The sequence below is a fragment of the Equus asinus genome, chromosome 30 (assembly GCF_041296235.1).
Source record: "Equus asinus isolate D_3611 breed Donkey chromosome 30, EquAss-T2T_v2, whole genome shotgun sequence".
Classification (NCBI taxonomy): domain Eukaryota; kingdom Metazoa; phylum Chordata; class Mammalia; order Perissodactyla; family Equidae; genus Equus; species Equus asinus.
In genome coordinates this window covers 2,082,239-2,104,132 of record NC_091819.1, presented here as the reverse complement: position 1 = coordinate 2,104,132, position 21,894 = coordinate 2,082,239, and the positions used below count along the sequence as shown (strand labels likewise).

The following is a 21,894-nucleotide window of genomic DNA, read 5'->3' as shown; positions in this document are numbered from 1 at the left end:
GGAGACTGATCACAAACGGTACATGCGGGTGGTCAGTTGCAGGCAGGTCAGTCTCATGGTCCAGTTCCGTGTAGGGAGACAGTGACCTGTCCCAGGACAAGTGAGACACGTTTCTAAACCAAATGAGCAGTACTGCCTAGACCGCATCCTGCTGCGTCCCTCTTGAAAATGCTGGCCTTTTCCGTGTTGTAGTTTGGGTCTGGAGGAGTTTTAGAGAGGTTCTATCAGCAGTACACAGGTCCTGCGTACTGAGGAAGGGCTGGAACCCATGAAGTCCTCTCTCTAACGTTGGGATTTCTGGTATCTAGACCTGTGCATCTTTAAAAAGCATTAAGAGGCTCTAAAAGATGAGAGGAATGCATTGGATCTGGGAGGACATCAGCCTCACATATCCCCATCAAGTCCTCTTTTGGCCTGTGGGTAGGCATCGTTGAAATAAAAGCAAATTGAAGAATAGAATGTAAGAACGCTCCTAAAGAAATGAAGCAGGAGAGGGGCTGGCCCCGTGGCCAAGTGGTTGGGTTCACGCACTCTGCTTTGGTGGCCCGGGGTTTTGCCGGTGCGGGTCTGGGGCATGGACATGGTGCCACTTGTCCAGCCGTGCTGGGGCAGCGTCCCATGTGCCACAGCTGGAACGGCCCACAACTAAAAATACACAGCTATGTACCAAGGGGTTTTGGGGAGAAAAAGAAAAAAATAAAATCTTTAAAAAAAAAAGGAAATGAAGCAGGAGAGAACGTGAGAAGAAATGTGAGCAACTGTCGAGCACTAAGATGGAAAGGCCCAGGAGAACATGCGTGGGAGAGCAGAGGCCCAGGAGGGTGCCTCCGTCTGCTCGTGGCCTACCCCAGTGGAAGCCCTGTAAAGCCCTGTAGAGCCCTGTAAAGGCCTGAGGAGCTTCTGACTTGCTAACCTTCCTGTGCGCTGCGTTCTGTGGCTTTTAACGCAGCCTCCTGCGGCCAGTCCGCCAGCCTCACAGCCTGGGAGTGGGCAGCGCTTCCTTCTTACTCCCTCTGCTTCTCTGCTGTGCCGTCGGACAGTCCCACTTGCCAGGCACTGTTAAACCCTGAGCGACAGAGCTGCAGTGGTGCCGGCCCAGCTCGTACTGGCTCTCGACCGATTGTTAAATTTCGGGAGTTATGCAGGCTGTAGAGCCGCTGGAGGGTTGAAACCAGCCCTGGCGGGAGGGTTTTATGCCCCAGAGACAGGCGATCAGGGCTAATAGTTCTTCTTCCCAAAGAACTAGTGTTTCAGCACACTCCTGAGGGTGAGGCACGGTGCTTGCCATCCAGGACAGTGCGGTTAGTGTGAGGGAGCAGGGGGAGTGCACTGTACTAGCCTTCGTGAGTAGGAATGTGCCGGGAAAATGGCAGAAAGTGCTTCTGTGCTTTGAGACTAAGGAGCACCGTTGGTGGAAAAAAGGCTAAAAACCCCAGAGGTATGGAAGGAGAAGATGAAGCTTTTTCTTGTCTTTTTAAAAGCTTAAATTACTGATGGACCCATTCTGCTTTAAGCTTACCAGTGACCTTACCAGACTTGAGAAAGAAGGTGACAGAGCAACATCTGATTTCCAGCACTGCTCTCCCAGAGCAGCCTCAGGAGGCCACAGAGCATCCTCAAGATGTGTCCCTGTGAGGGCCAAGCAAGGTTCTGACTGCACAGCGGGCCAGGGGCCTCCAGGCACAGGAGCTGGTTTCTGTTACAGTGTTTCATCAGTGTAGGGGCAATTGTATCATTTAAACAGAGCAGTGTTGCCGACTTAGGAATGCTGTTTTTCTTGTTACTGTTAAATTCTTACTGCAGGACCAAAGCTCTACAAAGAACCCAGCGCAAAATCCAACAAGCACATCATACAGAACGCTTTAGCTCATTGCTGTTTGGCTGGAAAAGTAAATGAGGGCCAGAAGAAAAAAATACTGGAGGTAAGCGTGTTTGCATGAAAATTAAATTGGGCAACATTCTTAAATTGTAGGAGTCTTCTCTTTCAATTCAAGAGAAATTACTATTCATAGGCTTCTAGAATTTCAACAGCATATAAACATCTGTAGCTCGGTTTCAATTATTAGATTGAGTTAGTCCCCTCTCCAGTGGGCTTCCGGAAGACTGCAGGCTTAAAGACCAGGAGTGGACTTCGATGATAGTATGAAATGATACGCTATCTTCTTGCCCAGATGCCCTTAGTTGTAAGTGTAGATAACGTGATTTTCCTTCTCTAAAATGAAGCCCGCCAGAGCCTGGCCATGAGTAGCAGACGGTGGCACAGTGTCAGGGTTTAGCGGAGGCCTCGTTTGGGGAACAGTCTGCTGCAGGATTGCAGCTCCACACAGCCGACCGGCCCTCAACAGAGAGGTGTTTGCCTGCATCTTTCATTAGTGCACTTTGCTTTTATAAAACGCATCTTATTTGGGCTATTGAAAATTTATATTTTAAATTAAATGTCATAAAATTTGACCCAAAAATGTAACACAATCGCATAAATTTTTATGCAGTGAAATGTTTACTGTTGTTTTTCATTGTTGTCGTTTTGTTTTGTTTCTTATTCTAAAGGAGATGGAGAAGTCAGATGCCAACAACTTCCTGATCTTATTCCGGGATTCAGGCTGCCAATTCAGGTCTTTGTATACTTATTGCCCGGAAACTGAAGAAATTAATAAACTGACTGGGATAGGCCCTAAATCTATCACTAAAAAAATGATCGAGGGGCTTTACAAATATAATTCTGACAGGAAACAGTTTAGCCACATACCTGCTAAAACTTTATCTGCCAGTGTTGATGCAATTACCATCCACAGCCATTTGTGGCAGACCAAGAGACCAGTGACACCCAAAAAACTGCTACCCTCTAAAGCATAGGAGCTGGGAGATACTCGCTTCAGAACATTTGTGGTAAATTTGCACTTCATCTTTCCTGCCTGTAGAACACCTTTCTAATTGCCAACAAGACTTTCATTCATTGAAACTGCACACTAAGCTCTGTTGTCAGGAACAACTGGAATGTAACCACAGTATTTTGGAGTGCAGAAGCTTTTCGCTTAGGTGATCAGCGACAAAGGAAGTGTTTTGATTCACAAACGGAGATTTGTGTCATCGGGTTCACCTGCTTGATGTTCGATACAGTGAAGCACTGAATTCTCATGGACACTAATTGGACTTATGGTTGCAATATGGTTAAGGTGACAAATTATGTGTTTTATTTGTTGCTTTTTTTTTTTTTTTAACTTTTTAATGTACTTGCTCGTCTTCAGACGGTTTATTTTGCTATTTTTCTCTCCTGGGGATTGAGTCTAAGATAGCTTTTACGTTGTTTCATGTGGAGATCATGAGAGTAGGAAATACGCCTTCAGAGGTAACTGGCACCTTTCTTATGATGCTGAGAGAAACACTAGTGTCTAGTTTTACAGTAACCTCATGTTTTAATGTTGTTAGAGCATTTGCAAGAGTTATTCTACTAAGTATTTACAATTCTGTATTTATTATTCACTCAAGTATTAACATTTCTCCATTAAATAAGAGGAGGTGTTGTAAAGAGCTGCTAGTAGGTTCGCTTAAACCACGAGCTTAACCAAGAATATGTTATACCAAGTTGCTGATTCAATCAGTGCTGTTTTTACACCGCTTTTGGCCAACTCAGAATAATTTAGATTGTTCTTTTAACAAGAAAGGCTTTCTATCTCTTTTAAAGTGAGTCACTTTATCAGCTGGCAGAAGTGAATGGCGCTTTGAGAGTAGTCTTTCCGTCTGAAGATGTAGGACTTCCTGCCACGAGTTCTCCAGAGGTCTTTGCATTATATTTATAACTGATAGAAAATTATATTTAGAATTTTTAAACATGTACAAAGGGCTACATTTTACTTTTAAAATAGCTTCACGTTATTTTACTTAGATTGAGTTTTTCTTCTTTTGGACCTTTGTCAAGTGGAACAGCTTAGGTGACGTGCACGCTTGAACTCCTCTCCGTGGTCTTTGTTCCTTTCCTAGTGCACGGCGGAGGGCTAGTGGGGAAATCTTCATTCTCAGGAAAAGACTTGAATGATATGTGACCCTGTTATGTTTCAGTGTTGTGACAACTGTGTGGACTTAGGGAGAAAGACAGTATTTATCATAAATGAGATGCGTAGTATGTTTTCTTTCATGGGAAGTAGAGACTAAAATATATCCATTTCTCTAATTGAGTTGTTTAGAGAAATTACTAATATCTTATATGATGTATTTACTTATTTTAAAAAAAGAGAAGGAGATGCCCTGAACTGTACTTTTCTGTTGTTACAGCAGTACACATCTGGGTTATCAACATGTTCTCAAATGCTGTCAATATTTTACTGTAATTTATGTTCTTATATTTATGTATATTGGTTAAAACTGTAAAAAAAAAAATTCACAGATTTTTTTCCAATACTTTGCAAGATATATGTGTAGCTCAAAACTATTTGTGATCTACTGTTTGCATGTAAGAGACCAGGATATGTAACTCTTATATTTTAAGTGTATACATACTGTGTATATAATATATGAATATTAAAAATGGGAAATTGCACATTTTACCTTTCAGACAAGTTTCTATTACAGCTAGAAGGAAATGATTGTCAAATACATGTTTAGATTAAGACTAGTTTAAAAAAGTAGTAAATGAATCTAACCAAATGAGGTAAATAAGAGTCAAAGGAGAATTAATAAGCATTTCACATTACTAAATTTGTTCTTTTCAACCAATTAAATTCCCCTTATCAAAGCAGTCTTCTTCATGATACTACTTGGCCATTCAGTTTTTAAAAATTGAGTGCAAGACAACGGAGGGAAGTATTTAAAACTAAACAGGACTACCTTTTATTCTGAAATTAGGCGTGTCCAACCGTGAATGTCCATAGTGTCTGGAGGCGGAATGTGAGTGTTGCCACACAAGTTCATTGCTCGCAGTGGAATATTTTACTTCACTCATGCAGAAGGAATATGGGTATATTTCTTTAAGTCTGCAGGGTTTTTTAAATTATGGTGCAGCTTTTTTTTGTTTTTTGAATTATGTTTTAAAAACTATACAGATGAAAATTATGCCATTTCGTAAAGTCTGGAGGTTTTCATAAACCTTATTGAAACACACTGGTGCTCTCACATTGAAGGTCAAATTAGGACGATAATTCTGCACTGAAGTTTGCCAAACGCTTCTCACAGTTGCCGGTGCAGCCTGTCAAGTTCTGCCGCTCGACACAGCTTTGGGAAGCTCTCAACTCCTCCCGGCCTTTCAGGGTTGTTTTAGAATGACTGTTACAGTGTTTATTTGGCTGTTTAAAGCCGAATTCTGCTTTTTAATTATGGTTTCCTGGACACTGTGGGGCAATGTACGGCATATGGTGTGTTCACCTGTCCACTCGAGCGCGTTGCGTACAGGTTTTCAAGATGCTGTGCTATAAAGGCGGTCATGTTTGCTATTTCCTGGCACACTGTAGTTCCCCTTTCATTTCAATAAAAGCATGGCACCAAACAACGCCTTTCTGTTTCTTGAATAAAATGTGTTTTCCTTGTACTGTTATTGGAACTTGAGTGAACTCAGCATATGGTTTTCCTGTCTCTTAACCCGTGTTTAAATTAACAATTCGAATAGTCATCAGAGGCAACTTTTAATAACATCAGACATTGTTTGAATACTGACTTAAGGCAATGTTAGGAAGTCTGTAACTTTCTGTGCTCAGCTCAGACAGTCTACGTAGTAGTGTATAAATGTTTGTGCTCCTCTTACATTAATCTTCTCCATATTCGCTTTCTTTTGGTGAATTAATAATTAAAGTGTGCCAGAGTTAACACTCTGCACCTTTGAAAATGAATGCCGAATGAGCTCACTGATCCACTGCCGACCGGGGAAGCCCATTCTTGGTTGTTAGTCTCTGAGTTACAGTTTGATTTTGCTGACTCTGCTCATGCAGATCAGAGCCATTAAGGAAAAAAGACCTAACAACCAAAGAACGGTTTTCATACATAATTACATATCTGAAGAAGGATCTGCAGTCGCCCAACATAAGCGTGGTTCTCTACCTTCAGATGCTTTGGTAGGATAAGCTTCAGAACAGAGCTACGCTGCCACAATGTTTTCTGAGACTTTAACTTTCAAACATAAAAATATTTAACCATAGACTCAGGCAGTCTTAGACAAGTATACACAGACCATGGCCCCCGAGCGCGCACACACAGTTTGAGTGTGTTCCCTGACCTGGCTAATCCGTCGTTCTTAACCAGGGCAGAGGAAGACGCTCTGTCGTGCATGGGAGCAGACGTCTTTATTTCATAACCTGTCTACACAGAGAGATGATAAGAATACCACCCAGAGAAGGAAACAGCTGTAAGGCTCTGACTGAGGACTCAGACATCAGAGAAACACATCTGTAAAACGAGTGTGACATTCACAGTGAATAGATGCTTACAAAATAGGTCTGTATCTCCCTCAATGGCAGTTTTGCCTTTGAAAGAAACAAATGAGAAATTAATGATTTCGTATTGTTGGGTGGGGTGGCGGGGGTTGGTGCACGGGTTGGTGTGTCAGAGCTGGCAGAAATAAGGAGATCTAGAATCTACTTTCAGCCATCTGCTTTGCATATGTGGGTGTACAGCCTTCTCGCACCTCAGTACCCCGAGTCCAGGGGCTTAGAAAACGAGAGTTAGTTTTGTGCATGTATTTAAGGAATTTTTTTTTTAAGTTTGGCACCTGAGCTAACATCTGTTGCCAGTCTTTTTTCTTTTTTTTTAAAGATTGGCACCTGAGCCAACAACTGTTGCCAATTTTTTTTTTCTCTGCTTTTTCTCCCCAAATCCCCCTCGTACATAGTTGTAAATTTTTTAGTTGTGGGTCCTTCCAGTTGTGGCATGTGGGACGCCACCTCGACGTGGCCTGATGAGCAGTGCCATGTCTGCACGCAGGATCCGAACCAGCGAAACCCTGGGCCACCAAAGTGGAGCATGCGAACTTAACCCCTCGGCCACAGGGCTGGCCCCAGCCAATATTTTTTTTTCTCTGCTTTTTCTCCCCAAATCCCCCCAGTACATAGTTGTATATTCTAACTGTGGATCCTTCTAGTTGTGGCATGTGGGATGCGGCCTCAGCATAGCCTGATGAGTGGTGCCATGTCCGTGCCCAGGATTCGAACCGGCGAAACACCGGGCCGCTGAAGCGGAGCATGCGAACTTAACCACTCGGCCACGGGGCCGCCCCTGTGCACGTATTTAATATCACTGTGGTATTTGTAACTAAAGTTATCTCCATCCGCAGGGATTCTGTGTATGTCAGAAAAAAATGATTTACTTTTCCATTGAAGAGGATAAAAGCAAATGAATTAACAAAATATGTCTTAAGACCCACTAAGGTTTTTTTGTTTTAACACGTTAAGCAAGGCCACTGTGGTACCCAGGCTACTGATGTTTCCCACTCTGCTGAACCCCAGTCTGTCGCTGTAGGTGGCTGAGTCTGTGCCTTCCTCCCGTAGCACCTGCGGGTGTTAGGAACATCCCAGGGCTGAAGGACGCAGTTGACGGCACCTCCACTTCACAGTGATTCCTGACCCCACCCAGCTATTCACACTTCAGGCTTTGCCTGTTTCCCTGAGAAAGGAAGTGTGGCTCTCGGCCCCAAAACAGAGAAGCTCTCCCCTCTCCCATTGCTTTATGATTTCCGAGGTCGTTGGTTTGCTTTCTGTGAAGGGCTGAGCCTTCCCTCTCCATCTGACAGTGAGGACGTGCCAGGGACACGGCCGGTACGTGGCGGCACCACAGCTGGAGTCTGCGCCCTCAGATTTCAGATTCCCTTCGCTGGGCAGCCTCGTCCACTGCTCTGGAGTCGTGGGGTGAAAATACTTCAAGTCTGATCGTTGTACTGGGTGGCAATGGATTCACCACTGGTGGAAACTGAGAACTTTTGTAGTTAAAGTGGATTTCGCGCTCTTGCTTAATAATCTAAGCAGCGTCAACACAGTAACGACGGCTAAAATCAGACTGGTGTGTCCCCGTTCTCTTGACTGACTAGATTCCTATGAAGAAAGGAGAAATCGAAAACGTGGTGGAAAGGCACGAAGTCTGCTTCACGGGCTGATCAAATTTATCAAGGAAATAGTACTGAGGTGCAAGGGGCTAGGCCACGAAGAGAGAGAGTCTGTTCCATCAAGGAGCCTGCTGTCTTGAGGTGGACGTAGCCAGGCCCTTACAAACAACTGAGAAACTGCATGAGAGGCACAGGCCCGAAGGAAAGGACAGGTAAGCCCTTTTCTTGTTAACAGTAAGAAGTTCTTATGCACGAAGCAAGTTCTGACTGTGAAGGATGTGAGGCTCTCTTACGTTATCATCCCCTGGGACGCCACGTCCTAGTTTTCTTCAGACCTGAGTTTGAGTTGCCGAGACGTCAGTTCTGGTGATAGGGCCTTAAAGGCCTGCTGTATGATCATAAACATTCGACAGAGCTAGCTAGCGGTGAACTGCGTTCTCTGCTTTCTGAGCCAGAGGCAGCTGTGTTGGACGGTTGGCGCTCCCCTGTCGTCCCCTCCTACCAGCGCAGAGGACTGACCTGAACACGCGGTGAGTACCACAGATGTATCTGTGAACCTCAGGAAGTTTGTGCTTGATTCTCCATCATTACAGTCAGAGCCTAAACGTCATAGGTATTCGGTACGTATCTGTCAGATGGAGGAATGAATGGAGGAATGCCTAGTCCTGGTCCAAAATTCAAAGTCAGACCCAAAGCTTAGTCTGATTTCTGCTAGGCCACCCCTAATTTCCTACTATACATACTTCGCCCTCAAAATATAAACCCCTACTTGGCTTCCCTGGTCTGGCTCCCTCTGGTTCACACGGACCACTCCAGGGGACCCAGGTGCAGCTTGAGATTCCGAACTGCCAGTCACTGTGACACAGCGATGATCCGACCTCCTCCTTCCGTTCTCTCTAGCTCCTCATGCTTCCCTTCCACAAACTATGGGCCAGTCTCAAGGCTCAGGTCTCCGTGCTCTGCTCTTCCTCCTCTTTCCTTCCAAGGCCTTCAGTATCCGCTTCAACTGACACCTCGGCACAGAATCTACATCTCCAGCCCTGACAGCTCCCTCTGGCCCCACCTGTGCCCCCGGCTGCCATCTCAGCTTCTCACCTGCCGGTTCACTGCCAGCCTCCACTGAACCTGTTTAAAAACCAAACGTCAACGTCCTAGTCGAACCAACTCCCTCCTGGCATATATGCCTCCGCCAAGGCTGAAACCTTCAAGGTCTTCTCTTACTCTCTCTGTCCAACATGGAAGGGTCCTCATGCCCAGAAAAGCACCCAATCCTATCAATTATTCACCCTTTCAATCTGTTCCTCATCTTCACTGCCACCAGCCTGTGTCCAGGCACTGACAGCGCCCCTGAACTCTGCCATAGCCTCCGGGGGTCTTCCCCTAATTCCATTTCTCCCTCCAAACCCTCCTGCAAATTGTTACTCAGTTTTCCTAGAGAGCCGATTCCATCCCCACTCGTCAGAAACTCCATGGTGCCTTATTATCACAGCCCCAAACTCAGGCTCCTGAGGTCAGTGCCAAAACCCTCATAGCCGGCCCCAGCTCGGCTTTTCAGCAGCATCAGAAATCTGATAGGGAGATACCCAACAGGCATGGCAAAGCAGAAAAATCTGACAGTTCAAGATAACTCATCAACGTAGTCATGAAAGAAACCTAAGGACCCCTACTCATTTGACAGTTCCCTGTTTTCATTGTGAATTGCAGAGAGGATGGGGCTGGGCTGGGGAGGTGACTGTAGTCTTTTCGGTGCTTGGGACCACTATGGTCTTAATCCTGTTTGTCATGTCACTCCTGTACGGGCCTGTTCCTCAAAAGGGCTGACCTCTGACCTTTATGACGGCAGGATATCACGGATGGCCTGATGCCAAAGCGGGTTGTATGTTACAGCTCACTTTCTCCAACGATGTGTGAACTGCCTGAGAGGACTTTTTCTTCCTCGTGTCATACTCTTCTCTGTGTCTATGACGTTACCTGAGACAGGTAGGAACGGGCCATGGACCGAGCTGATCTGAATGAAGGTGGCCTCCGGCTTCGGTGGCAGAGTCCCCACGCTGTGGGGGGAGCCCCTGCCAGTGTGGAGGGAACAGCGCCCACGTCCTGCTGTGAATACTAGAAATTCATGCTAACTTTCTGTGAAATCACTGATGAGTAATGGCAGGCCCTGGTTTAGAAGCTTCTGTGGGCAGAATGAATTACTACCGAGAGAAAAAGTTACTTCCTTTCCAAACAATTTCTGGGGCCATTTTTATGTCGAGGGACTTCCCTACCGCTTGTCTGTTTAGTCTCTGCGGGGTTTGTTTTTCCCTGTAAAAGAACCCTTGAGCAGCAGAAACCTCAGTGGAGGAGGGGCAGGGGCCTGACTTTCCTTGAGAGTCCCTCCCCACCATCCTGACCCCGCCACTCCGTGCCCGCAGGGCCCACAGTGTAGTGGGCAGAGGGGCCCTGAGACAACTACCCAGCTGTGGGCCACAGGCTCTCACGTTGAGTCATCGCTCCGCCTGTGCCCCCAGTGTTGGGGTCTAACTCAGATGCCGTCCTTTCCCAGCTACCCCATATTTAGTACCTGAAAGTTTCTGAAGCAATCGAACATCAAAAACATTCTACGTGGCCGCTGGCACCCAGGGTGGGGCCCCTTCCCTGCTGTGTGCCAGCCATGCCAGGGGGGGACTGCCACCTGGGCCCTCCATCACCCCGTCCTTCCCTCACCCTCACTCACACACACTCACACTGTCACAAGGGGCTTCTCAGGGTGCAGCATCTTGGTAGCTGGTCAGTACCAGGGAATCAAACAGTGGACTCCCCACTCCAGGTTCAGAACTCACGGCGAGAGGGCACATAGCACAAGGTGACGTGGCTTCGTGAGGTTTTCCTCACGCTCAGGATGTGCGACCGCTGGCCTCCCTGTGACCACAACTAACTGGGCATAATGCCGTCTGTCCGAGCTTCGGTACTGTCAGCAGTTTCTCTGCAGCACCTGTCACCCTACAGAATTTGCCCTTGGTGACACCAGGCCCAGGGAAATGTGGTGGTCAAGTCTTGAAGACGCCCCAGATGGAGATTTTCTCTGTAGATTCCCACTGCAGTTCCAAACACTCCCTAAGCACCCACTGTGTGCCAAGAAAGCACCGTGTCCTGGAGGGGGTCGGGGCCGGCAGGGGGTGGAAGCAGCGCCAGCCACTGAGTCAGGCAGCAAGTCGCGTGCAAACACGCAGTGCTCCGGGGGCTGCAGCTGAGGCCAGGAGAGGAGGAGAGAGCCCCCGGGGAGGAGAGCACCGGCTGGCCCTGCTCAGACCCAGCCTGGGGGGGCTGGTCCAGGGCCGTCTAATTCCTCTGTGCACACCCGGTCAGGTGGATGCCACCGTGCCCACTTTAAGATGTGGAGACGGCGCCCAAGATCACACAGCCACCAAATGATGAAGGTGACAGGGCAGCCAGCCTCTTTTGGCTCCTAAGCTGACCTGCTCTGTTTCTTCACTGACCAGAAGCAGACACAGTGACACATAAGATACGTATATAATAAATTCAACATCACAACACAGACAGCAGGGCTTTTTAAAAAATATTTTTAATTTAATGGTCTTGGGAATGTTGAAAAGAAATCTGAAAAAAAGGTTACACTGCAAGTGGGTTAAGAAAGGCGAAAGGAAATTATTTTTTAACAAGAATAGAACTGAATGTTCTTAGATTGTCAAAGAGAAAATGACATTTTAAACTTGGAAATTGCTAAGAGCAACAAATCTGACTCTATGGAAATGTAAAACTAAAAACCATGAAAAACAGCTAAGGAGAAAAGTCTGGAAAAATATTTGAAACAAACGGGGCAGTGATTTCTCCTAAATAAACAGTTCATACAAAGTAATAAACACCTACGATTATAATAGATAAACGTGTGAAGGACATGATCGGACAGTTCACGGAAGAGGAATTAAATACGGAAAGATTGTCAATCTTATTTGTATTCAAAGAAATGTAAATTAAAATGAAGTACCATTTTACCTCATCACCTATTAAAGCGGAAAAAACATATTTTCACGATGAAGATCTCTAAGAAGATTTTGCTGAGCCCAACATCCTCACGCAGTGCCATGCAATTACTAGTCACTGGGAGCGAACACCTTCAGAGCTGTGACCTGCAGGAAGGCATTTCTACCCTGCAAACTGTGAAAGAAGAAAAAAGTCATAAGTGTAGTTATTTATTACAAATTTCTGTAACAGCGAAAAGTACTGGAAACAACCTAAATGTCCAAAATTAAGGGATCAGAAAATGAACTAACAGAAAAACGTGGATTTACACGGCATTCGTTGAGCAAAGCAAACTATAAAAACATCTACGGGGGCGGGCCCCGTGGCCCAGTGGTTAAGTTCTCGAGCTCTGCTTTGGTGACCCAGGGTTTCACCGGTTTGGATCCTGGGCGCAGACATGGCACCGCTCATCAGGCCACGCTGAGGTGGCGTCCCACATCCAACGACTAGAAGGAACCACAACTAAAAATATACCACTATGTACCAGGGAGATTTGGGGAGAAAAAGGAAAAGTAAAATCTTCAAAAAAACCCACAAAAAAACAAACAAAAAGTGCGTTCTATTACAAATATGACTCCGTTGTGTAAAAAAAAAATACGTGGAGAATATCTGACACGGAATGTGAAAAGATAGGAAGCCCAAGAATAATAGGATTACAAACGAGTTCTTTTGAAAATGCCCTTCCCTGGACGGACAGAAATTTGCCACAGGGCCAGGCCTGGGGCAGCAACATGACGTGTCTTCCATCATGTGATTGTATGGCTTTTATGACGAAAAAGGCAAAGATAATTTTCAAAATTTTTCCTAAAAGGTTAAGATTATGTATTCCTAAAAGATAATAGAGAAAAATTTAAATTGGGGGGGGGAAGTGTAGGAGCTTAAATAGAGGAGCCCATAAAGGGCCGAAATAAAATACACCTGCTGTAGGCAGGCCAGTGCAGGGTACGCGCGTCTTAAGCATCCCTTCTGTCTCAGGCTCATGCCAATCATGGGGATGGATGGAGAGAGCTCCCCTCACCCCAGGAGTGGACAACCGCTCCAGCCGCAGGGTGAGGGAGCCTGTGAGGGACCCATCAGCCGGCCCCGCAGGGCAGGATGGAGAAAAGGGAAAAGCACTCCCACTTTGCCTGTTGACACCTGTTAGCGAGTGGCAGGATTCTCAGCCAATGAGGAGGAGGGTTTCCATGAAGCGACTTGTTTCTGACCCTGTGGGGAGACCCCTGTATCACAGAGTGGGCCCTGGTCACTGAAAGGTGGGAGGGCAGGCCCAGCCTGCTGGCCCAGCTCCGGCCTTGGCTGCTTCCTCCCGTCCCGACACGTTCCAAAGGGCCCCCAAGGGTCGCCGCCGTGGGCTCCGGGCCACAGACTTCCCTCGGGCAGGAGACCACGGCCCCAGGAAGCAAGAATCTCTGCGTTCTTAGTCAACAACCTGCTGCTTCCCCTGCACCCTGCCTGTATTCCTCTCTTGGTCCTCTTTCCCATTCTTCTGTGTCACCTGGCGGTTTCCTTGCTGTTCATCTCCAGCTTTCAGAATCACTCACCAGACAGAGGGGTGCCCACGGGGAAGGGGAGGCCAGCAGCGCTGGGACCGTCCCTGAGCGTCTCGGGGCTCTGCCAGCCAAGCCCTGCCCTGCTGGCCTTCCAGGGAGGGAGGCTGCAGCCCCCAGGGCCACCCGGGATGTGGGCATCACTCCCCAGGGCCCATGTGATCAGAGGTCAGAAAAACCGCCCTGTGTCTGCAGCAGCCCCTCAGGTTTCCACCCGGGGCTGGCTCCTCAGGGGAATCCCAAGCCTGGTGGGGGGATGCCCACAGAGAGACGGGCCGGAGAGCATTCCCTCCCTGGCCTCTCCTCCTGCCTGTCCTTCCCCATCTTGTAACTGGCCCAGGAGAAAAATTCTGGACAGGAACAGCCTGGACACGTGCATACGCAACTCTCCCTAAGCCTTTCCAACTCCCTGGGGATCTCCATGGACCACAGGGACCTCAAGCTAGGGTGACGTGATATTCCAGTTCGCCCAGAGCAGGCCTGGCCCACGGCCTAGGTTAATCACGATAACGCCTCTGTCACTCTCGGAAGGGCCCAGGTTTGGATCGTAAACTATTTCATCCCCTACCTCAAATCAACACCAAACTGAACACGTCCATACACACTGTGCTCCCCACCTCCGGAAACGGGACAGCATCCATACGGTCCCCAAGCTCAGCCGCCCCAGGCCCGTCTTTGACGCCTCTCTGCTTGAGATCCATGGTGTTACGACAATCCTTTCTGTCCCCACTGCCAGAGGTCGGTCTCAGACCATCCCTATTCCCAACACAAATAATTAAACATCCCGCTTTGGGGGCTCCCGGGTTGGAGCCTCCCCGTCTGCAGCGCACAGTTCTGCCAGCCGTCTTTTCACACCAGACTGACATGCTGCCTACTCCCGACCGTCCAGTGGCTCCCCACTACTCAAAGAATGAGATCCTGGGCCCTTTGTGACCCGGCCCCCACCACCCTGCCTGCTTCCGTGCCTGCCACCCTCCTCCCACCAGGGGTCCGGTCACACAGGGCTCACGCATTGCTGCTCTGACTTGCCCTCCAGCTCTGTCCTGGAACTGACCTCTGTGTCAGCCGCTGAAAAGCCTTTTCTGACTTCCTCGTCCATCAGAGGTAGCCGCTCCCTCTCTGAGCTCCAGCAGGACCGTGTCTGTAACAGTGACTAGCCTGACTTCCGGCATGTTGGCCACGGCTCAGACCACGTAGGTATCCATCTCCCATGCCTGAGATGGGCGCTCTAAGGTCAAGAACGGCTCTCTGAAGCATCTGAAACAGCGCCTGCCCCATGCAGGTGCTCACTGTTAACTGGACTGAATCGAATACAACTGATGATCCACCTTAAACTTTTAACACCAGAATGCCCCATGGCTCGGTCACTCATTCCCGGTGACCGTGGGATGGGCGCTGGGAGGACAAACACCCTATAACATTAGTTCCAACACAGCATCTCATGGGAGGGATGTCTGCTAAGAAGAATTCAGACCTAACCGGAGTCGCCCAGAATCCCCATGGCACCCCACCTTCCGGAGAAAGGGCGAGCTCTCCCTCCACCATCCTCTCCTCCTTGGGTCCCCCCACTCGCTTCAAGGTCACGCTTCATTCCCGCCCTTCTGCACGCATCCTTCCCTGACTCAGTCCATAGGGACCTGCCCTCCTCTAAGCTCCTGACTCCTGACTCAGGACCGACCACTCATCTGCTGCTAAATTACGTCCCCTCGTGTGTCACCTGCCCCCAGCTTACATCTGTGTTTGGCTGAAGGGGCAGGTTTTGCTGGATGGGGGAAGATGGGAAAGAGCTGGGATCTGAATCCCGGGCCCTGGTCCTTTCACCTGGATAATCTGACTACACTCCTTCCTCTCTAGGATAAAACCCTCCTGTGTGGCTCCATGAGGACCTGATTTGGTCAGAAAAACCACTCTTTGGGTTAAGACACTTAGCCCAGCATCTCAGGACACAATCATTGAGAGCTCTGGCGGCCCTTTCTCCTTTCAGGGGTAGGCCCCCAAGGGCAGGCCCCACCTCCCCACCCCAGAGTGCACCAGATAGCAGAGCCCCTCTTTCCTAGAGGACAGGGCAACGGGCACAGGCTGAGGCACCGTCGCCCTTAGAAGACCCTCAGCGTCTTCACCTCCAACGCTAGACAAGCAGCAGCGCGGGCGTGGGACAGAGCGCAGTGGGCGACGGGAACCGACGAGGGTTCATCGTGGGCATCCGCCACCTCTTGCAACCTGACATCGGCCGGGGGAGATGGTTGATGGCCCCATTTCATAAACAAGGAAACCAAGAGAAGAAGCGGAGGCCGCCAACTCCACCCTGGGGGCCCAGCCCCTCCCGCCCCACACCCTCCCCCTCCACCACCTTCCTGGCCACCCATTCGCCTCGGTCAGGGTGGCAGGAAGGGAGGTGCAGGGCACCGGCCGTGAAGAGCAGCCCCCACCCACCCAGAGCGGCTGCCGCCGAGCCCAGGGCTCCTTGCGCTCCGGCCATGAGCCCCACCGCGCCCTGGAGTCCCAGCCCGGGGGCCACGTCCTGGGACTACTCGGGCTGGGGCGCCCTGGAGGAGCTGGAGCTGTGCCCGTCGGGGGACCTGCCCTACGCCTACGCCTACGTGCCTGCGCTCTACCTGGCCGCCTTCGCCGTGGGCCTGCCGGGCAACGCCTTCGTGCTGTGGCTGCTGGCCGGCCGGCGCGGGCCGCGGCGGCTCGTGGACACCTTCGTGCGGCACCTGGCGGCCGCCGACCTGGGGCTGGTGCTCACGCTGCCGCTGTGGGCCGTGGCGGCGGCGCGCGGCGGGCGCTGGCCCTTCGGCGAGGGCCTCTGCAAGCTCAGCAGCTTCGCGCTGGCCGGCACGCGCTGCGCGGGCGCCCTGCTGCTGGCCGCCCTGAGCGTGGCGCGCGCCCTGGCTGTGGGCGCGCGGGCCCGGCACTGTCCCCGCCGCGTGGGCGCCGTGTGCTGCGGCGCCTGGGTGCTGGCGCTGCTGGCCGGCCTGCCCTCGCTGGCGTCGCGGGGGCTGCAGCCCCTACCCGGCGGCCACGGCAGCCAGTGCGGCGACGAGTCCTCGGACGCCGTGCAAGGTCTGGGCCTGCTGGTGCTGCTGCTCACCTGCGCCCTGCCGCTGGCCGTCAGCGTCCTGTGCTACTGCCGCGTGTCGTGCCACCTGCGCCGGCCGCCCGCCCTGGGCCGCGCCCGCGCGCGCTCGCTGCGCATCATCTTCGCCGTGGAGGGCGCCTTCGTGGGCTCCTGGCTGCCGTTCGGCGCGCTGCGGGCCGTCTTCCACCTGGCGCGTCTCGGGGCGCTGCCGCTGCGCTGCCGCCTGCTGCTGGCGCTGCGCTGGGGCCTCACCCTCGCCACCTGCCTGGCCTTCGTCAACAGCTGCGCCAACCCGCTCATCTACCTGCTGCTGGACCGCACCTTCCGCGCCCGCGCGCGGCTCTGGGCCTGCGGGCGCGCCGACCGCCTGGCGCGCACGGTCAGCTCGGCGTCCTCGCTCTCCAGGGACGACGGGCCCGCCTTCCGGGGGCTCAGCAGCGGTGCGGGGCGAGCCCGGACGGCGAGCAGGGCCGCGGCCTCCCTGTAGCTGCCCGGCCGGTGGAGGAGGCGCACGGAGGAGGCGCGGGCGGCGGTGCGCGTCCCGGACTCGCCTTCTCTCCAGGCCGCTCCAGCCGACCCCCCCCCCCCCCCCCCCCCCCGCTGGAGTCTCCGTCGTCCGCTCTCCCAGAAGCCCCGAGCTTTTTGAACTGCCCCCGAACCAGGCTGCTGAGACCGGCCCTGCTCTCGGCCCGGTGGGCCCCTGGACTCAGCTCCTGTCCGATGAGGTCCTGTGAGATGGAGCAGACAGCAACTGGACACGCTCCGCGTCGCCGAGAGCAGGAAAGGGAAGTGGGTTTCCTCCTCTGCCCCCTCAGGAACAGCACTGGCCAGAATACAAACCTAGACTCCAGAAGCCACTCCTGTCCCCGTGCTGTGCTTTCTCTGGTCCCCTACAATAGCCATTGCCTTCTGAGAAAGACTTTCTCCGAGTCAGACCCTCTGAACCTCTCCATCTCCAAAAACGCCCGTGGAAATGGGGATCGACACCCCCTTTGCACTCGGTCATCTTGGTAGCCGCGTTTCTGGTCGTGGGTCACCATCAATTTCGATTTTCATTTTCAAAGCTCCCCAAAGCCGTGGGAACTGCCCCAGTGTGAGCCGCCCAGGTTGTCCCTCCAGCAGTGGCCCCAGAACTGCTGGGCCCGCCCTGGTTTGATGTCTTCTCCCCACTCCCCCCCGAAGCCCGGGGACTCATCCTGGAATTTGTCCTGGCCCTTGTCTCTGGACAGAGGCTTCTGGAATCTCTCCCCAGGCATTCAGATTCTCTGTGGCTCGTCGGGAGACCCAGAATCTTGTGTGAGTTCGTCTTCCTCAATAAACACTTTTGCTAGCCCAAGCCCGACAAGGATGTCTGTCTTTACTCAGGTGGTGGGAGTGAAATGAGTGTCGGGAGGCGCAGGGCACCCCAGTCAGACAACACTCAACCCCATAGTTGAGGTTGACCTCAGGGTGACCAGGATTTGGGGCGATGGCGGGATGTGAGCTGTGCTGGCGGGGGTGCAGTCATCCCACAGGAAGCGGCAACTCGTTTATTCTTATTCTTTTAAAGGACGTTTTGCATTTTGAAGGTTACAGACAGGGGGAAAAAAAAAGATTTAAGGGCATCTGCCAGCCAGGCGTCACCTCAAAGAGGAAATGTGTCACTGCGATTTTCAAATATGTGTGAGGCCTTTTTTCCTGTCCTTTTGGAGACCATTCAGGGCAAATGTTTGGCATTATCCGTTTTCGAACTCTCTGACTTTCCCTTTGAGGATTCTGGAGGGTTTGGCAATTCAGGGTTTGGGCTTTTGACTAAGAGGATTCGCCTACAGAAATGGCGGGCAGTGCAGGGGAAGGAGCTGGGTGGTCCTCCCTGAGAGCCACTTCCGGCCAGGTCCCCCTGCCCCCTGCCCCATCGTGAGGTGGCAGCCTCTTGGGGCAGTGACCCCTGGGGTCAGCACTTCAGCACCAGGTTGGGTCTGAGGCCCGGGCCTTGGCCCTCGGGCTGCCTGAGGCCCTGCCCGGCACCCCTGTGTTTCTCTCCAAGATCTGGGCCGCTGGATTGGAGCAGGTTGAACATCACGCCCGCCTTGACCCTGCTTTGCACGTTCCTCCCACACACCCCGAGACAGGCAAGCCTTGCAGCCCGTGGGTCCCCGGGGCCGGCAAGACCAATTCCAGATACTTTATTGTCGCAGAGCGCAGGGGGTGATGGCCCTTCCTGCCTCCCTTCGCTCTCTGAGACGAGAAATTGCTGTGTGTCACAGCACAAGGCCTCGGGGCGGGCAACGGACTCTTCTCTGGGCTCGTGTGTGGGGAAAGCTCAGCTCCCAGCAGTGCTGCTTCGGGAGGCCGTTGGGAGGGGCCCACCTGCCAGGGCGCTTCTCCTGGCTTGCTGACCGACTGGAGGCAGACAGGAGGAAGGGGTCCCCATGCCCAGGTGGGCTTACATCTCCCCTCCCACAGTAATTATTGAAAGTCAGCATCTCTCCCACTGCAGCCCTGGAGACGTGGAGGGAAAGTTCCCTCCGTCCATTCGCCTCGGGAGCTCGATTAGTCTGCCAGGCATCCCTGGGAAATCTCTCTTAGACTCAGGCAGGAATGACAGAGGACCGGCGAGCTCCCATTTCTCCCTGGGGAAGAGGAGACACAGATCCAGCGAGGATCCGGTTAAATGAGCACCCTGCATATGTTGCCGGTGGGAGGGTAAATGGCAGATTCTTTCAGAAAGCAATTTGTCAGTCTATATCCGGAGCTTTCAAAACAGTCACACTCGGGGGGCCGGCCCTGTGGTGCAGTGGTTAAGTCTGCACATTCGGCTTTGGCGGCCCGGGGTTCGATGGTTCAGATCCGGGGTGCAGACATGGCACGGCTTGTCAAGCCATGCTGTGGTAGGTGCCCCACATGTAAAGTAGAGGAAGATGGGCACGAATGTTAGCTCAGGGCCAGTCTTCCTCAGCAAAAAGAGGAGAATTGGCAGCAGATGTTAGCTCAGAGCTGATCTTCCTCACAAAAAACCCCCAAAAAACCAGTCACACGCTGTCCCTCCAAAATGTTCCCTTTGACCCTGTGATTTCCCTTCTGCCACTCTGTTCTGAGGCAATGATGCTAAATAAGAAAAGGTGGATGCATGACTCCTAGAGCTTCTTCAAGACTTAAAACCGAAAGGAAGAAACCTCAGCATCCGAGGGCAGCTTAATGCCTCCTGTTAACAGCAGAATGTGAGGCTCACTTTAAGATGTTGCCTAAAGAGAGGTGGAAGATGGTGATGACCGAGTTAAAAGACAAAAAGGTAACAAAGTTCCTGGTGTTACAAACACCCATGCTCTTCCAGCCTGGAGAATGTGAAAGAACCATGAGCGTCGGTCGGTTCTGGGGAAGCGGAGCTTTAGCTGCGTCTTAGTCCTTTGGATGAAAACCGTCCTTGCTCTCTTCTTTCCCAGCACAAGTTGTAAGCATCACAGGATGCCTCCTCTCTCTCGGTGTGACTCCCGGAAAGCCATCTATTTTATTTCTCCGTCCCCCCCATCAGGATGTGAGCTCAGTCCATGACGGGAGTTTGTCTGCTTTAGTCAAAGCTGTAGCCCCAGACCTGGGGACAGAGCGGGGCACGCAGTGGGCCCTCAGCGACGACCTGGTGAATGACCGGTCCTCAGGACTACGTTGTCCCGTGAAATAAGAGGGAGACTATGGAGAGTAAAAGGAAGGCTCTTGCATTTTCTGTGTGTTTATAAAGAGCACACAAGAAAGGCTGGAGGAAACACCATGAATTCTGACAGTGATGGTGTTGGAGTGAGGGGTTACAGATTGTTTCTCTCCATTTCTTTATTCTTGAAATTTTCTATCGCTTTTTTTTTTTTTTTTTGCTTGAGGAAGATTGGCCCTGAGTTGACATCTGTGCCCATCTTCCTCTTTTTGCTTGAGGAAGATTGGCCCTGAGTTGACATCTGTGCCCATCTTCCTCTTTTTGCTTGAGGAAGATTGTTGCTGAGCTAACACCTGTGCCAGTCTTCCTCTATTTTGTATGTGGGATGCCACCACAGCATGGCTTGATGAGCAGCGTGTAGGTCCTCACCCAGGATTGGGACCACGACCCCTGGGCCGCCAAAGTGAAGCCAGAGAACTTAACCACTATGCCACCGGGCCAGCCCAACTATGGCTTTTTTTTTTTTTTTTTAAGGGCAGTTCACAAAGGGCTGTGAAAGTGCCAATGCACTGGAGCTAAAATCAGACCAGAGTCCTGATTTGGCTCAGTCACAGCCGGCTGCTCGTCCTGGGACGTCTCTCTCAGCCTCCTGGAGCCTCCCTTTCCTCATCTGAAGGATGGAAATGACTGTCTGCTTGGCTGCCTCAGACATCAAAGGCGATCGTGTTCTTGAAAGTACTTTGTAAGCTGGGGTGTTAGACAAACATACCACGGACCCCACCCTCAGGATTACCTTGTTCCAGGCCTGGCTGGCCCTCCCCGTCCCCGTCCCCATTCCAATTCCCATCCCCACCCCCATCATCCCATCCCTCTCCCCATCCGCATCCCATCCCCATCCCCGTGCAGCATGTGGGCGAAGGTTGGGCACGGTGGCCGTGTGATTCTGATTTGATTCTTATGACTAATTCTGGGCTTTCTTCTCACCTCCTTCGACCCCGTGGGTCCTTTCTCAGGGCAGAGTGTGGGAACCCAGGGGCCCTGGTGATGAGTGATCCAGAGAGTTCAGAAGAGTGGCAGGGCTGGCGGAGCCGCACCTGGTGATATGACTCAGCCTCCATGTCGCTCGGGGGCTAAAGCGAGGACTCCGGACCCTTGTGAGGACATCGCATTTGTCGGAGCTCATTGAGTCTACACCTCTGCCCACCTTGGCTGAAGACCGGGGAGCTTGGTCCGAGAGAGGGAAAGAGGAAGCCAAATGTGAACTCACCCCTCCTCTTCGTCATCTTCCAAGGCACAAAGTACTTCTGGAGTGTGTGATGGCATCTCTCGTGGAAGTCGGCACCGCCTAAGATTCATGTTTTCTCATGTTGCAGGACTTGAGAGCTGGAAGCCCATTTTGTCCCTGCTGAGAAGGAGGACACTGAGGACCACAGGTGGGATGCCACTTGCTTAAGGTAATAGGAACGGCCACTTACATCTTTCATCACACGTTGTTAAAGAAGCTCATATACGTGATTTCATCCATTCTCAGGACCCTGTGGCGAGCAGGAATGATTCGCTTCATTTTATTGATGATGAAACTGAGGCCCAGGAGTGAAGA

General features: G+C 51.3%; 2 protein-coding genes across 8 annotated transcripts in view; both read left to right on the top strand.

Moving 5' to 3' along the window:
* Positions 1-5,479, top strand: part of CAMSAP2 (calmodulin regulated spectrin associated protein family member 2) — a 112,707-nt gene extending 107,228 nt beyond the window's left edge. For all 7 annotated transcript variants that reach the window (XM_044763006.2, XM_044763005.2, XM_044763004.2 and 4 more), the window contains 2 exons: positions 1,804-1,922; positions 2,548-5,479. In XM_044763006.2, the coding sequence (XP_044618941.1) occupies positions 1,804-1,922; positions 2,548-2,853 (425 nt within the window). In that variant the 3' untranslated portion in view covers positions 2,854-5,479. The remainder of the gene's footprint in view (positions 1-1,803; positions 1,923-2,547) is intronic.
* Positions 5,480-12,194: 6,715 nt separating this feature from the next.
* GPR25 (G protein-coupled receptor 25) lies at positions 12,195-21,029 on the top strand. Its single transcript, XM_070501622.1, has one exon. The coding sequence runs from the start codon at positions 15,834-15,836 to the stop codon at positions 17,154-17,156; it is 1,323 nt and encodes a 440-aa protein (XP_070357723.1). The 5' UTR covers positions 12,195-15,833; the 3' UTR covers positions 17,157-21,029.
* The last annotated feature ends 865 nt before the right edge of the window (positions 21,030-21,894 follow it).